Here is a 16591-nt window from a genome sequence, read left to right on the forward strand (position 1 = left end):
ATTCACGTTAATGTGTATTTTCAGATAGTTAACCTTTAAACCCTCAGTCAACTTGACCGTTGGATCTGTACTTGGTCTGCTCTTTTTCCCTCTACACAGACTCTCCGAAAATAGCAGATCTACAAGCTCACAATGCCTCGGCGCTGAGCCTGCTAGGCGTTGTGAGCTTGTAGATCTGCTATTTTCGGCTAATGTTCCCCACCACACAAAGATTTGGCAGATTCCCTGTAGTAACTCTGAGGACCCCCTAGGGGTCCCGGACCCCCTGTTGAAGACTGTTATAGGACCATCCAACAACACCTGCCTTTTACACCTTAAAGTTGCCAGGAGCCTTTACCTGGATAGTGGTAGCAGTAGTATGTGGTTGGCCAAGAGATAGGTCCGTGGCCTGCCTGGCGTGAGCATGTGTAACACCCAAGATTCGAACCTGGGTCTCCTGTGTGGGGAAAGCAAACATCTAGCGCCATTCGAGGCCCATTCATACTCGACGTAAGACCTCAAGAGGGAGTTCCTCTTTGGTCAGGGGAGGTATTAGGCTTTTTTGGGCATCAGGCTGAGCTACTCTGCTACACATGCACAAGAAATATCACGCTGATCGGCCAAGTAGTTTGCAACATTATATGGACAGACACACAGACATAAACACATACAGACAAACAGACAGACAGACAGACAGACAGACAGACAGACAGATAGACACAACACAAGTGTATGCCTGTCTAACAAGATCAATTTAGTGCTGAGACCAAAATTAAACAGAACTTGGTTGGTTCTGAAAAACTTGGGTGTAGTGGCAGAGCAGTCAAAAGTTAATCCAGAGGCCATACATAAAAATGTGTGTAACCAACACTGTAGAACTTGTTGTTCAATGATACAATGCCTGAACATAATTTGCTGTATTAAGGTTTCATTGAGACACAACGTGCATGCATATGCCAGCAGTCCATGTTATTGTTTTTGCCTCCTTTATAAAGCATATTGTCAAACTCATCCTAACTCTATGCGATTAATAACACTTGCTTGTTGCCACTACGTAGGAATATTCAACACAAATTGCTAGGCATTGCTCATTGTTTTTCTCTTTGGCTGCTATTAGTGTGTTGGACATAAGCGAAGGGAGATGGCTTGTTTTGACACACAACAAAATTCCCCTTGTTAGCAATGCTTTATGCAAGTACTGTATACACTTCCAGTGATCCATTTAAAGGCACAAGACAACATCTGTTTTGTTTTCATTTATTTACAAAAACCAAGAGAAAATAACTTTTTTCAGGTTAGCAGTTACTGTACATTAATTTCTAGCTCCTACCTGATATCCTCAACAATCACATCCCTGCCACTGTGTCCATATTGTAACAACTAAAACTAAAATCCTCAGTTTGTTTCCATGGCAGACATTATACAGGAAGACACTTTAAACAGGCTCAAAAGGTATAACAAAGATACAGTAAACTTCCATGCATGTTGGAAATGAAATGAATCTCTGCTTATCAAAATATAAAAAGTTACTGGAGCCTAAAAAGGGGACTTAGGTTTGGATATATATTCATATATTTATATACATTAGCTTTGTCAGTCTTTCACCTCTATGAGAAATGATTCATAATAATAAAAAACATAAAACTGAGAGTCAACACCAGATACATCGGTAAAGGCAGAGAAATGTATACACAGTTTTTGTGGCAGCTTTCAGAATTAAGAGCCACTACATTAGGGGCATAATCAAATAATTCCCTAATATACAATATATGTAGGCTAATTCAAAGATATCTGTTATGCATGTAAAAAAAAAGATTGAGAAGTTTTGTTATGGTCATTGTTATTGATAACTAAACTAAACTAAAAGGGCAAGAGTACCACTCTGTTTGCACCAAAAATACAAATGAAATACAAGAAAATTAAAGAAAACAAACGGGTTGGTTCTAACAACTAACAACTCAGGATGCACATTTCCAAATATATTTTGAAGCATTGATCCACACATTTTAATCACTGAAAATGTGAAGCAAAAGCATTCAAGGCATCATACATTCATGAGCAAGTGTGGTAAACCCAGAAATAAGTCAGACAGAGTAGCGTGCTCCTCTAAAGCCTGATTTATACATTGTCATACGACGCTGTCGCTCACCAAAAATAGCCAATCCACAAGCTCAAAACACGTTGCGTTGTAGATCAGCTGTTGTTCGTACAACAGAGTATAAATTAAGCATAAGAACACTACCAGCCTAGTGGTTATGTCTATGAGACAAACTCAGCAATGAGGAAAAAGGTACCTATTTGCAGAGTGATCTGTCCATAATTTTATATTTTCTTACACCTGACACAGATATTAACATCTTTTCAAATGTTAGAGTTCTAAAGCCGAATGACTCTAACAATGAGAAGCACTGCAGACCCAACAAAATAAAGTAACCACATTTTGTGGGGATACAAACATAATTTGCAGCGGCAGACACCTGATTGCTTCTCTGAAATCTGTCACCAAAAATGCATAAGATTAGTTATGAAATTGAACACAATGTCTTTGATGACCAAGATGGAAAATAGATATAGCTCAACAATGCAAACCTTTGAGGCAATGGCATTGACCAAGTAAAAAAGAAGAAAAGAAAAGAAAACCTGAGGTACTCATGTACAGCTCTCCTAGAGCTCAATAAGAAAAATAATCATGTCTCTACTTCTGCAATAGTTAACAAAAAAAAGGGAAGAAAAAAAGTCCATACATACACTGGATACAAGTGGGGTAACTTGGTAGTGATGCTACTAGTCCTTATACAGTACCAGTTACCATCAAAGCTAATGTCAGTTTGACAATCTGTTGACAGAGAGAAAAGAGCATCTTTATTGTCAACAGATTGCGACTGTCTTCATCGTTTTATACTACAACCTCGGATAACACCTGTCTACTATACATTACCATATTATGGTATTAAATACGGTTAATTTGGCAACACAGGGCACCAACAACTTCGACAACAGCCAAAGGGGTTGTTAAACACGTTCACACTTTACCCATAGAGTAAAACAAAATGTGCCCTGCTCTACCAATGTTGGGAAACATTTTGCTTACGGGATTTTTGTCAGCTGTGTAAATATTGCCTGATTTTGTAGGGAACCATTTATTTTTAAGCTGGGAAATGTTGGTTAACATGCATAATTAATATTCATAATTATGTTAGCCAACAGCACTAACAGCTTATTTGTCCTTGTATAAAAGTATTCGTGACATCGTTATAAAGCTAATAATCTCCTTTTACATCTCCAGTAGACATACCTCAAAAAGTGTTTATTCAGAAATATCTGAAATACTTTGGTAGAGCAGTTCACAAATGTTTTAACTTGTGATATTTGTAACGTAAAGCATTTCTTTCTTCGAGGATACTAATCAAATGTTTTCCTTGAAATTGGATGTTATACCTAGTTCATTTTGCTGGGGGTGAGTGGGTGATCCATGCCTCTGCTGTACTTTATCTTCACCAGGTGGAGATATTGAATCCAGCCCTGTTTGTCTGTGTCTGTCTGTCTGTCTACCCGCAGCCAATATGGGAACCCATTCAGATAAAAAAATATATACAGTATATACTATTTTTTTTACCTCTGGGGGCTAGCTATTTTCCATTCCTGAAAAAGAGAGTAAACCAGGCCCCTTTTTGCTATTTTGCCTTCTTCCTGGCCAAGGGCCTGCTCCCTAAGAGAGCTCCTACTGAATTTAACAGCGACCCTACTGACTATTCATTACAAATCTGTCTTGAGAGCTAATTCCACAGCTAATCTCGCCAACTACAAGGTAGATCTACATCATATTGCTTGTGCACTGTCATGTTTGTGAATTAATAATCGCAGAGCAATCGTCCCACCACGGGTTCCACAAGGCTATTGCCCACAACTAGCCAGTCACTCCGATGTAATGACAGTACTTTATCGTATCCCTTCACCCAATAACCCTATGCCTTTTCATACACCCACACAAGACCAAAACATTGTCATCACATGCCCTGGTCTACACAGACAAGATGGAGGAAAGTAGGGCTGGCCTTCTGGTGGACATTTGCGCTCCACTGAGCGAACCTTTCTACTTCTTATGTACTAAATATCACAATATTTGCTAGTTGCACACCTAGTACATCTATTTGAAAGAAAGAACGTTGGACCAAAGCCATTCAAATTTGGAAGGAATTTCAAAAATAAATGTTTTATAAGGGTGGATGGTGGCATATGAAGAGTTTTATTCCAAACTGCAAATAAACCATTTAGAGGTTAGGTTAACCCCTTTCCCCGAAACATTAAGTATCTAGTACATTGGAACAGTTATATTTCAAATACAAGACTCCTGGTGTAAAATTCTTCTGTAACATTATTGCAAAGTTTTTTGTATGCATACATACATGTGTTTGTTTACAAAACATAATAAAATATACACCGTATATTTAGCAGGAGCTCAAAACAGGTAGGTAAGCTTACGTGAAAACTGAAAAAGGTAGTGGACTAAATTTGTTTAAAATGTCATAAAAATACATTTAGCAACAGTATGTCAGTTGTATTCAAAATGCAAAACGCTGGCAACTGGGGAGGAAAAGCCATTTGCCAGAAATCCTAACGACTAAAAACTGACAGAACTAAAACCCTTAACCTTGAACCTAGCATCTCTATTCTGGGGCTTACATTTGACCCAAAAAAAAAGCAGATGATCTATAAGATCACAATGCGACGCCTTGTGAGCTTGTAGATCTGCTATTTTCATCATGACATCAACACAAGACCGCCGGCGGTCACACAACTCAAACTGACAAATCAATAAACACATTTTTTAAAGTTGACAGTAATCTTAGGGCTGCAGTGTCTTGGGTGCACATTGCTCTGAAATCCAATTCTGAATTGATAGTAGACATTTTGGAAACAAACTCTTCATATGTCTTCCTTAGAAAAATGAAATACAAATAGAAAATAAAAAATATATATTTTTAAGAAATCCACAAAACAGGTATAGTACACCAACATGCTCCTTCAATCAGAGTCGCTGTCTGAACTCGAGCCACTGGAACTGCTGCTGCCAAATTCTGAAGAGCTACTGCTCCCACTGGCACCTTTGGGCGAGGACAAAACCAGGTCAATGCAAGTACAATGCTATAGGTTTAGGGGTACAACATCAAACTAATCGATTAGATCGCTCATAAAAATACAATTAAAAGAAAAGAAGAAATGCCCTCGGCAGATTTGGTCTGGCCCGCTCGGTTGTGATTGGATTTCGCTGCCCCCCCAAGTTGTGGGGCACCAATCAGGGCCCAGTATGCAAATGTGGGCGGGTTTATCACCAGAGGCCTCTTTTTTTTTTTAAATCAGCCCCTTGGAAATGCAGGTTCCACACAGAGATTCCAGGCTAATATCTACGCAGTGATATTAGTCTGGCCATGCAAGGCTATACAAATATGGCTTAAAAGGGATAGTTCACCCCAAAATGACTTTTTTTCTATCGATTAGTCATCCCATGGAGACTTGAATTCATGGATACGTTTCTGTTTTTCTCGCATTCCTAAGCCAATAATTTGATGACCAACAGCGGTTCCGGTAGGAGACACAAAGAGTCTCCTTTGCGTCTCCTACCGGAACCGCTGCCTGTTTTTTCTTATCTTTTGTTTTTTGTCTTGGGTTGATACTGTTTATAAATGTTTTATTATAATTTTGTATACCTTTATTTAATCTTTACTGTTGTCAATTTTGTTGTTTGTCAGAAAATTGCAGACCTCTTTGTTATATTGGTCTTGACTACATGCCGTCTTTTGTCTGCTTAAAAGTTTAATAGAGATTTGTAAAAAAAAAAAAGAATAAATAAAAGAATAAATCGATAGTTGCAGCCACATACAGGTTTATAAAGGAGGTTCACGGCACTCAGTACTCACGGTTAGTTTCTGTCTTCTTCCTCTTCTTATGTAAACACAGCTTGACGTATCGCTCGAGTTCACGCAGTGTTGACGACTTGAGTGTCTCAAAGTCAATCTCAATCTCATCCGGGTTGGAATCGCGTAGTGATGGCTCCCGAGTCTGGATGATGCGCACCACACGGCCCAGCTTCCCGCCCGGTAGCCGGTTAATGTCCAGGCTCAGCTGGCGTTTCTCGTCATAAGTCATGGGCAGAGGCTCACCATCTGAATCATAGCCCCTGGTTTTCTTCTTCGGTTGTCTGTTGGTGGGGACAAAACTAGTAACGTTTACTTGCAATAGGCCAATCAATAGCTCATGTGCCATGCAATTGACATACCTAAAAATACAGTACAATAATGTTACACACACACACACACACACATGCAACTGCTACATCCTCCCCATGGAATCCTATGGTCTGCTTAGTGGATCTGCATGCCTAAAATGCAATTATTTTCTGGTTCATGTATGGGGCTGAGGGATTTTGAGGAATTCACCCGCTCTTTAGTCGAGTTTTCTGCAATTCAAGGGACGACTTTGGCTTTACGCGGCACTTAAAGTGTAATGACACTTTATACATTTGAGTTGTGTAGTTACCTTGTCATGATGTAACTAGTCCAATCGGCGAGATCTATATCTCTATATTGCTCCACTGATTGATTGATTGATTGATTGATTGATTAGAAATGAATCATCCAAAAATAGTCTCCTAATTGAGTTGCATTTCACGGTGAAACGACTCTCAAAGTCACTCTTTTAGCACAAAAACGACAGCAAACAATGCTGAATTCTGCCAATTATATAACATCACAAAATGTTGATTTAGCAATTTGTGTAAGGAAGAACACTAGGACAGGATTCAAATAGCAAAATCAACAGGAAGTTGACATTTTTGTAAAAAATAAATGTCGTACCAGGCATGTTTCAGCGTGCAACGTTAGTCAATGAGGAGACTATTTTGGCATATCAATTTCTAATCAATAGAGCAAGATATCTTGCCAACTTGTCTAGTTAAATCATGACAAGGTTACTACACAACCCAAACCTTTACCAAAGTGTCATTGCGCTTTAAAATTGTTATTTGTTATAATGCTGTACATGTATTTATTCAATAGGATGCAGTTTTTAGGGGGTCTTTATTTTATATTAACAAAATTACCAATAGATTCATAAAAGAGTAGATTGAGTAGTTTTTATTAGAATATATGTCAATAAGACATAAGTCAATAAGAATACAGAACCAGCACTAGAGTAATAAAAAAAGGAGGAATCTTCCAGTACCTGGAGCCACTGCTGTTGACCTTTCTGGAGGAACTTTTCTGTTGACCCTGCTTTCCTGCTTTAGCTTTTTTCTCCTCTTCTGGATTGCCTTTACTGTTTTTGGCATCCTTTTTCTTGTCTTTTTCTTTTTTCTTCTTTGGTTTACTCACAGGAGCCTGAGAAAGCGCAGCAAGCTGTTCATGGACGGCTTTTAGCTGGGCGGAGAGAGACAGTGGAGATTGGTCAGCGCAGAGCCACATGGTAAAATGTGGAAAATAAACAAGACAGAGAAACGTCCTGAGAGTAGGACACAGAATTATTGGTGCATCCAAATTTCCGGCCCTGTTCATTCACACTTTGGTGCCGAGAAATCGCATAAAATAATACGACACCACCACACTAAAATAAGACTGAAGCCACAGCAAGTTAATGCATATATAGTAATGGGTCCATATTTAGTCTTGGGAAATGATGAATCCATCAAGAAGAGCCATCAAGAAGGCTAATTGAGAGACGGGTCTGAATTAGCAGGCTGTGTAACACACCTGTTCTGCGCCAACCTGCTCCTGCAACTCGGCCAGTCGGCTGGCTCGCTCGTCCTCCGAGTCGGAGCTGCCCGAACTGGAGGAGTTGCCACTGCTACCACTTAAGGCCGTGCTTTTAGTGACAGCGCCTCCTCCTGGCGAGTTCATTTCTACAGGTTCATCTGGCATCTTGGAAAACCTCATCTCAAACACATCCTGAAAACAGATGTACAAAAAAAGTACAGTACAATAAATAAATAAGTAATAATAACAATAATAATGATCTTAAAGGAGTAGTTCACCCAAAAATGTACTTATTTTCTATCAATGACACACCCAATATATAAAGCCTTGAATTCATGGATTTTAGTTTTTGTCGCATTCCTGAGCCAATAATTTGATGACAGGGTGTATTTCCGGTAGGAGACAAAAAGAGTCTACTTTGTGTCTCCTACCTGATACATTAGCATGGTTACATGGCGCATTTCCGACATGTCGCCTTTCCGACGTTAACGAAGCCTATACCTAACCCTAACCGCACGCGGAAGCCACTAGTCGGAGTGGCGAGATGTCGGAATGAAAGGCAGTTACCCATTAGCATTATTCCGCCGGTAATCAAATTATTGGCTTAGGAATGCGACAAAAAACAAAAAATCTCCATGAATGCTTCATACGGTGTGTAATTGATAAAAAATAAGTTGTTTTTTGGGTGAACTGCTCCTTTAAAGGTCCACAGAGGAGAGAACTTTACATTTTAGTTCACATCTTTCAAAATTCAAGGCAAGCTCAAAACTCCAGACATACCTGGAGTTTTCTGGCCATAGCAACGACCTCATGATCAGGGGGGTTGTATTTGTAGCAATTTGAGAAAATTAGTCGAACATCTGCAGCAAAGGCCTGTGCGTCAATGTACTCTCGTCCATCCATCTTTTTCTGAAAATGAACAATACGTTATCAACACGCAAGACCGCAACAGCAGGCATGAGCAAATTCACACAAAACCACAAAACCTAGTGCATTGGTTCTCAAAGTGGGGTCCGTAGGGGGGTTCCAGGGGAACTTTACTTTGGCTATTCAAAAATAGCAGATATACAAGCTCATAGCGCGGCACCGAGTGCCGCGCTATGAGCTTGTAGATCTGCTATTTTTGAGAAATCGTGAAAATGTGTGCAAATCTTTGAACATGTATATTTTTAAAGAGAACATTTGTAACTCAAATCTTTGCTTCTGGGGGTCCCTGGAACAAAATATTTGAGATGGGGGTCCGCGGCCGAATGAATATCATTTTGGGGGGGTCCTTGACATGAAAAAGTTTGAGAACCACTGATCTAGTGGACTGGAAGAATCGAAGATAAGAATAGTATGGGCCGAAATTGTGCGATTCTCACTTTGACGGTGCTAAGATCCATGGGGTATTTGATGATGTCATGGTAGTCGTGTAGCTGTAGAGCCTCGGCGTCGACGGGCTTGTAGAAAGGCCAGGCGTAGGCCGCGTGCTTCTTAGAGAGCATTTCTTTCAGGATGCCGTCGCAATACTTCAGCTGCTCGCTCAGTTTGCCCCGCTTGAAGCCCATCTCCACTTCTTCCAAGTCCTTCTTGGGGGGCTTGATGGCTCGGCCCGTGCTCTCGCGCCTCGGCTTCCCTTCCGGCGAGTCGTTTATGCTGGTCGTGATTATTGAGGTAGTGGTGGTGTCTGCTTTCCGCTTCATCCCTTTCTTCTCGACAAACACACACATTATCGCGGTTGGTTAAAATTATGTTCCAGTGTGTCTAGTCAAAGATGAGAAATAATTTGACCCATTAAGACCTGGAATGCATTTGTGTCACTTTAGATTTCTTTGGCTATTCAAAAATAGCAGATACACAAGCTCATATGAGCCTGTAGATCTGCTATTTTTGAAAAATCTTTAATTTTTTCTTTTTTGATTTTTTTCAAAAAACTGTTAGGATTTAGATTTCTTTTAAAGAATCGCCTCAGGTCTTAATGGGTTAAGGTAACATGTTGTTGACTCACTCTGGCAGCAGGCGGGGATGATGGCAGGTTGGTGGTTAACGAGATGGAGGTAATGGAGTTGAGGGTTGTCTGTGATTTGGGTGGCGTCACTGAAGAGCAGGAGATCACGGTTTCATCCTCACTGGCTGTATGGATATTTACACAAATTGAACAAGGAAATAGAAATCAAGGTTGGGTCATGCATAGCAAAATCAGTTGAACTGATTTAAAAAAAAAAGGTGGAACACATCAAATGTTTCATCATTTTCAGCTGTTGCTGAGAAATTAATTATGATGGCACAGTTAATGTTTGAGAAAGAACAAATTGCTAATGCAAAAATGTGCTTTGAGCCAACGTTCAGTTGTCGTTCTTAGGTTTGGTTCGGTTGGGAGTAGGGAGGGATGGGCATTAAAAGTCGGCTAGTCCATTGGTTCTCAAAGTGGGGTCCGAGGACCCCCAGGGGTACTTGAGGGGGTTCCAGGGGGTCCCCAGCTAAATGATGGATAGGAACCAAATGGACCCTTATGGGTCTGTAACTCTGAGAGTGTACAAATGGAACATTTGTACACTCTCAGAGTTAAGTTCACATTGATTTTACAACATGAATTGGGGTTCCAGAGATAGAAATGCCATTAAATGGGGGTCTGTAGCCCTAATGCATGTCAAACTGGGGGTCCTTAAATATTTTATCTTTTCAAATGGGGGTCCGCGGGCTTATAAGTGTCCATTTGGGGGTCCTTGACATGAAAAAGTTTGAGAACCACTGGGCTAGTCGATGTCATGAGGAACAGGTACAGCCTGCAAATCACATGCCGGGTTTCAATGTACGGGTTGGGCTAGGGACCAAAATCATTGGGGCCATCATCTGGGGAGCAGGAAGGTGCACAGACAATTCCATAGCTGAACAAGCATTGGCTGGACGGACCGACATAAGCCATCCTTAGAGCCCCAACGTTAGGGAGCTAAAAAAACAAACAATAGGCGAAACACTCACCTGAAGGGAGGCTCTTTTTGGCTGCCTTGACCTTCGGTGCTGGAGGCAAAAGCTCCACTTCTCCTGGTGGCATCATGGCGACTTTCTGCAAGAATATCTTTTCCAAGGCCTGTGCCATCAGCACAATGTCATCTGTGGGCTGGAGTGAAATGCACAGAATGTTTGTTAAAATCAACCCATTAAGACCTGGAACTGTGTCATTTTTAGATTTGAGCTAAAAAGCATTATTTTACACTTTGGGCTATTCAAAAATAGCAGATCTAGAAGCTCATAGCGCGGCACCGAGTGCCGCGCTATGAGCTTGTAGATCTGCTATTTTTGAAAAAACGTGAAAATATGTGCAAATCTTTGAATACAATATTTTTAAAGCGAACATTTTTAACTCAAATCGTTGCTTCTGGGGGTCCCTGGAACAAAATATTTTGATGGGGGTCGGCGGCCAAATACATATCATTTTGGGGGTCCTTGACATGAAAAAGATTGAGCACCACTGATATAGAAACATACGTTTTTCAGAATACTGTTGGGATTTAGGAGACATGTAGAATCGGCTTCAGGTCTCAATGGGTTAATGTATATGCAATTTCATGTAAGTACACAAGAACATGATCACAAGTGCCGAGCAACACGATGGTGATGGTCCTCACCTTGTTGTATATGTAGCAGTTGGTGAACATAGTGTTGAAGTCTTGCATACATTCACTAGCACTGCAATAGTAATTGTTCTCCAGTCGTTTCTTTATTGTTCCCATATCCATAGGAATCTTGATAATCTTATGATAATCCTGGTTGACAGAGACAGAATGAGACAACGTGTCGGTTATTTCTCTCCGGTCCACACAATTCCACAACATTTTCCTTCACACCATTATAGGACATTCTGGCACCTCCCACACTTGGTTCGAGTCCCACCTTTCCAGTAGGACTGAGTATGCATGCATCACTTGGCAGGTACAGATCCCAGTCAATACGCTCTCGCTCTATGCACAGCAGCCATATTGGACAGAGATTGGGCCCCTTCCTTGCTTCCTTCACAGGTGTTACCAATGACACTAATGAAGGCTCTGTTCCATTTAGTGTAGCACGGTGGTTCTCAAACCTTTTAATTTCAAGGACCCCCATAACTCTGAGAGTGTACAAATGGAACCAAATGGACCCTCCCGGGTCCATTTGGTTCCATTTGTACACTCTCAGAGTTACACCCTCTCAAGGAACCATGAGGGTCCCTGGACCACACTTTGAGACCCACTAGTATTTCTAGTGAGCCAACATGCACAATATCAGCACCCTGACTCTGTTTGACCAGAATGGAACCCTAACCCTAACCCAGAGCCTTCATTAGTATCATTGGTAACACCTGTGAGAAGTAAGAACTTGAAGAGGCCCAATTTCTTTCCAATATGGCTGCTGTGCATAGAGCCTATTGCATCCTTCCACAAGGGTTGGACCGTGGCACAATTGTATTCACACCCTACATGCTCCAACTTGGACATGCCATTAGCCAACGTGATCAGATAAGTTTGCTTAAAAAGGAACGGTCACAATATTGAAAATTGGCAAGACTGGCAATGAATGATTGGTCCATTTTCAATACTACGGGTATGATTCAGTTGGCACTCAACACGCAACATAAAGTATATATTTGTAAAATGTTGACTACATATTTGTCATGTTCCAACTCCCAACAACGCCTAATTCATGCTCAGTTGTACGCCAGTGTTGCACATCAGAAAATAGCTCAGCAGCTTGTAGATTGGCTATTTTTGATGTGCAACACCAATTTCCCATGGTGTCTTGCGCAGGGGTCTTCAACAGGATCCCAAGGGGTCCCCAGAGTTACGACAGGGGGTCCGACAAATCTTTCTGCGATATGATTTTTTTGTTTTACCTTAACCTTTAAATTAACCCTAGCATCCCTTTTCTGAGGAGAACTTTAGCCAAAAATAGCTATTTTTGGCTAAAGAGGTAAAGGTGTCGAGGGGAAAAAGAGCAGACCAAGTAAACGAAAAAAGTATAATCTGAAACACAATTTTATACAATATAGTGGGGGTCCCTGCTTCATCTCCCTCTCAGCTAGGGGGTCCTTGGCCTGAAAACGTTGAAGACCCCTGGTCTTGCGGGTTGTGAGCAATGCCGTTTCCTGGTGCGTAATTTATTTCACTTGCAGTTGAGTGTTTGGCTCATTGAAACAAAACTACAAACTTAACGCTTGCCAAGTGGGGTCAACCACAGTGCTTCTTTCCTACTGGTTGATGCAAAGGCGAAGTTCACCAATGTTGAACTCCAAGGTTCACTTCAGACATGTTTGAAGCCACACACACGCGGCAACGTGCCACAAAAGGGCAGCTCCACCTCTTTGCTCCCACCGAATGGAAGTGAACGGGGAAAGCTGTCGCTTCTGGCGCATACGCGTGACCGTACGTACCCCTGCGGTGCCCAATAGGCTCTATGCACAGCAGTCATTTTGGAGAAAAATTGGGCCTCTTCTGACTTCCTTCACAGGTGCTACCAATGATACTAATGAAGGCTCTGTTCCATTCTGGTCAAACAGAGTCAGGGTGCTGATATTGTGCATGTTGGCTCACTAGAAATACTAGTGGGTCTCAAAGTGTGGTCCAGGGACCCTCACGGTTCCTTGAGAGGGTGTAACTCTGAGAGTGTACAAATGGAACCAAATGGACCCGGGAGGGTCCATTTGGTTCCATTTGTACACTCTCAGAGTTATGGGGGTCCTTGAAATTAAAAAGTTTGAGAACCACTGTGCTACACTGGAACAGAGCCTTCATTAGTGTCATTGGTAACACCTGTGAAGGAAGCAAGGAAGGGGCCCAATTTCTGTCCAATATGGCTGCTGTGCATAGAGCCTATCCCCCCCACCGCTGCAACGTCAACAGACTACTTACGGGGAGTTGAAGTTTGATGGCGTCAACGGGCTGGTAGAATGGCCACGCAAACTGGTGCTTCCACAGCGTTTTCACCACCACGTTATGCATGTACTGCAGCTGGTTGGTCTTGCGCCCTAGCTTGCCGGGGTTGGTGAACTCGGGGGGTGGCGGGTTGACGCCGAACTGCGGAGAAACGGAAGTCTTTGGCTCGGCCAACATGGACATGGTGCACGCGTGACGTGGGGCAGACCGACTGTCAGCCTCTGGGTCTTGTCTACGGATGGACGAGCGTCGTCTTCGGCGAGTTCTGTCGTCTCCGTTTGTCTGTCAGCTCTTCAGAGGCCCGACAGGAACAGCATCCCATTTCAGAGCCCCTATTCTGGCCAACCTACAAAGAAAAAAAACAATACAGGGTATTAATAATACGTTTTTTTTATGCTTTCACCGGCAGACGGCCATGCGTGCGTGGAGACTTTACGTTCTCGAAAAAAATGTAATACAAATACAATCATAATTGAATAATTATGTTGTTTAACTTTCCCGTGAAATGTGTGCCTACACAATAAAACCCAGTGATGAAATTCTGTGTTATTTGTAACTCTGAGTGTGTAAAAATGTAACCAAAATGGACATTTGGTTGCATTTCAACATTCAAATTAACACCGAGGATTTTACATCATCACCCTCTGCCTCCAGCTTTCTTTGAATATTCCAACATCCAGATGTGTGTGAAGGCGACAGCAATAAACATAAGAACAAACTAACAACATATCAGGAATACACAATATAAGTTACAACGTGCATTATTAAGATTCTGCCATGTTTCCAAATAGTCAAGGCATGGGTTGTAAGGTTTAACAGCTGCGATTAAATTTAAACAGAACACAGAAATAATCCAGTGGCTTAGAGAAAGAAATGCAACCACAATAAATAATGAAGATTTAAGCATTTGCCATAATGGTGGGCTTCCACCTCATTTACCCCAGCATGACTAACCAACAGTGGTGGACAGTAACTAGTACATTTAGTCGAGTACTGTACTTAAACACAATTCTGACTGAAGTACTTTACTTTACTGCTTTTTGATACTTTATACTTCTACATCTCAGAGGAAAATATTGTACTTTGTACCCAACTACAATTATTTGACAGCTTTTGTAACTAGATACTTTGCAGATAATTATAAATAATAAACACATTACTAAAAAATGGTGCACGAAGATACCCAGCAACACAAATTAAAATCTGAACCACACCGTTACCAATGCGATATTAAAGCTATGAGCACAATTATGCAGTAATACTTACTACAGCCCAGCAATATGATCATGAAATGGGCCAGTCTGCATAAATAATACTTTTACGTTTGGTACTGACATGTTGAGTACATTTTGAAATACAGGATATTTACTTGTAAACAAGAGCATTTCTATAATATTGTGCTACTTTTACTCAAGTACAAATTTCAAAACAGGACATTTACTTGCAACAGAGTATCTCTACATTGTGCTACTTTTACTCAAGTATCGATTTCAAACTCAGGACATTTACTTGTACCAGAGTATTTCTACGTTATTGTGCTGCTTTTACTCAAGTAAAAGGGGGGAAAACCTGAGTACTCCCACCAACCAACCGCTGCTAAACAAGAAACGCTACTTAACGTTAGCTCAGCCAGGTAGCATCACAGTTAGCATGGCGTTAGCCCCAGTGAAATAAACAAATAACTAATAACCAACTGATAGTTTCACATTATTATCCACCCACTGCGGTGCTGAACGACACTTTGTATTCCTACGGTTAGCCATTAGCCGCGTTAGCCCAAGCTAACGCAGCTAGCAGCATTGTTGCTAAAAGAAAGCATGCAAATGCTAATGTATATCCACGGTAGGCTAAAGGTGGCTAAAGCTCGCTATTGGGGCTAAAAAAAAAGAAGCGTGCACGTCAACAACACGTTTTAAAGCATGTGTCGGGAAACACAGCAACACTTTGTGTAGCACTGCCGAAGTTTAATAGTATATGCATGGTTATATATAGGCTATTGTTGCTTTCTTACGGGAGGTTCGGCCGTGTTGCAGCGGCTAGAGAGACTTTAGTGTTTGCTGCGTTGGAGTCGGAGAAGAGGAGCCCGTTTCATTTAGAGGAGGAGGCCAGGCAGGCAGCATAGGAGACCACTGTTGCCATGTCTGCTTTTTACAAGCTACCAGTGGAGTGTGTATCCCAGTGGTTCTCAAACTTTTTTCATGTCAAGGACCCTCAAATTGACACTTATTAGCCCGCGGACCCCCATTTTGAAAAGATAAGCCAGGGACCCCCCATAAGAGGAGATTTTTTACGGCTCTAGCATTGATTCTCAACCATTTTAATTTCAAGGACCCCCAGTTTGACATGCATTAGGGCTACGGACCCCCATTTAATGGCATTTATATCTCTGGGACCCCAATTTATATTGTAAAATCAATGTTGATTTAACTCTGAGAGTGTACAATTGGAACCAAATGGACCCGTTAGGGTCCATTTGGTTCCACTTGTACACTCTCAGAGTTACAGACCCATAAGGGTCCATTTGGTGCCTAATCTATCATTTAGCTGGGGACCCCCTGGAACTCCCTCAAGGACCCCTGGGGGTCCCCGGAGAACCAATGGTGTAGTACCAACCCAAAAAAAGTACCAATACTGCAATATAAAAATACTCTGTTACAAGTAAAAGTCCAAAAATTTAAGATTTACTTGAGTAAAAGTACAAAAGTATTGGCATCAAAATGTATTTAAAGTACCAAAAGTAAAAGTACTAATTATTTGGAAAATAGCCGATCTACAAGCTCACAACGCGTCAACAGTACTAGTACTTTTACTTTTGGTTCTTAACTTCTTTAAGTATATTTTGATGCCAATACTTTTGCATTTTTACTCAAGTAACATTTTGAACACAGGCCCTTTATTGTAACAGAGTATACATTGTGGTATTGATACATTTTACATTTTAGTACTTTTCCCACCACTGTAAGCTACTGTGGG

At 41.2% G+C, this 16591-nt stretch overlaps 1 protein-coding gene across 2 annotated transcripts; it reads right to left on the reverse strand.

Annotated features, from left to right (window-relative positions):
• Nucleotides 1-4204: 4204 nt before the first annotated feature.
• On the reverse strand, nucleotides 4205-15722 carry brd3a (bromodomain containing 3a). 2 transcript variants are annotated; one of them, XM_084046257.1, is made up of 11 exons: nucleotides 15630-15722; nucleotides 13595-13964; nucleotides 11339-11476; nucleotides 10692-10830; nucleotides 9718-9842; nucleotides 9092-9418; nucleotides 8508-8636; nucleotides 7725-7919; nucleotides 7201-7394; nucleotides 5898-6178; nucleotides 4205-5084 (listed from the first exon to the last, which is right to left on the reverse strand). In XM_084046257.1, exons 2-11 carry the CDS (start codon nucleotides 13799-13801, stop codon nucleotides 5005-5007), a joined length of 1815 nt encoding a protein of 604 aa, XP_083902383.1. In that variant the 5' UTR covers nucleotides 13802-13964; nucleotides 15630-15722; the 3' UTR covers nucleotides 4205-5004. The 2 variants fall into 2 exon arrangements, with proteins under 2 accessions (XP_083902383.1, XP_083902382.1); XM_084046256.1 differs by having other exon boundaries at nucleotides 5898-6196.
• Between the last annotated feature and the right edge of the window lie 869 nt (nucleotides 15723-16591).

The sequence above is a fragment of the Gymnoscopelus microlampas genome (genome assembly GCF_963454915.1).
Source record: "Gymnoscopelus microlampas genome assembly, chromosome: 21".
NCBI classification, from domain to species: Eukaryota; Metazoa; Chordata; class Actinopteri; order Myctophiformes; family Myctophidae; genus Gymnoscopelus; species Gymnoscopelus microlampas.

Coding starts and splice junctions, on each gene's coding strand:
- brd3a (XM_084046256.1), bottom strand. CDS start 13,801: ATGTCCATGTTGGCCGAGCCAAAGACTTCCGTTTCTCCGCAGTTCGGC. Junction 8,637..9,091: donor TGGATCTTAGCACCGTCAAA/GTGAGAATCGCA, acceptor GTTCATTTTCAG/AAAAAGATGGATGGACGAGA. Junction 7,920..8,507: donor CTATGGCCAGAAAACTCCAG/GTATGTCTGGAG, acceptor ATCTGTTTTCAG/GATGTGTTTGAGATGAGGTT.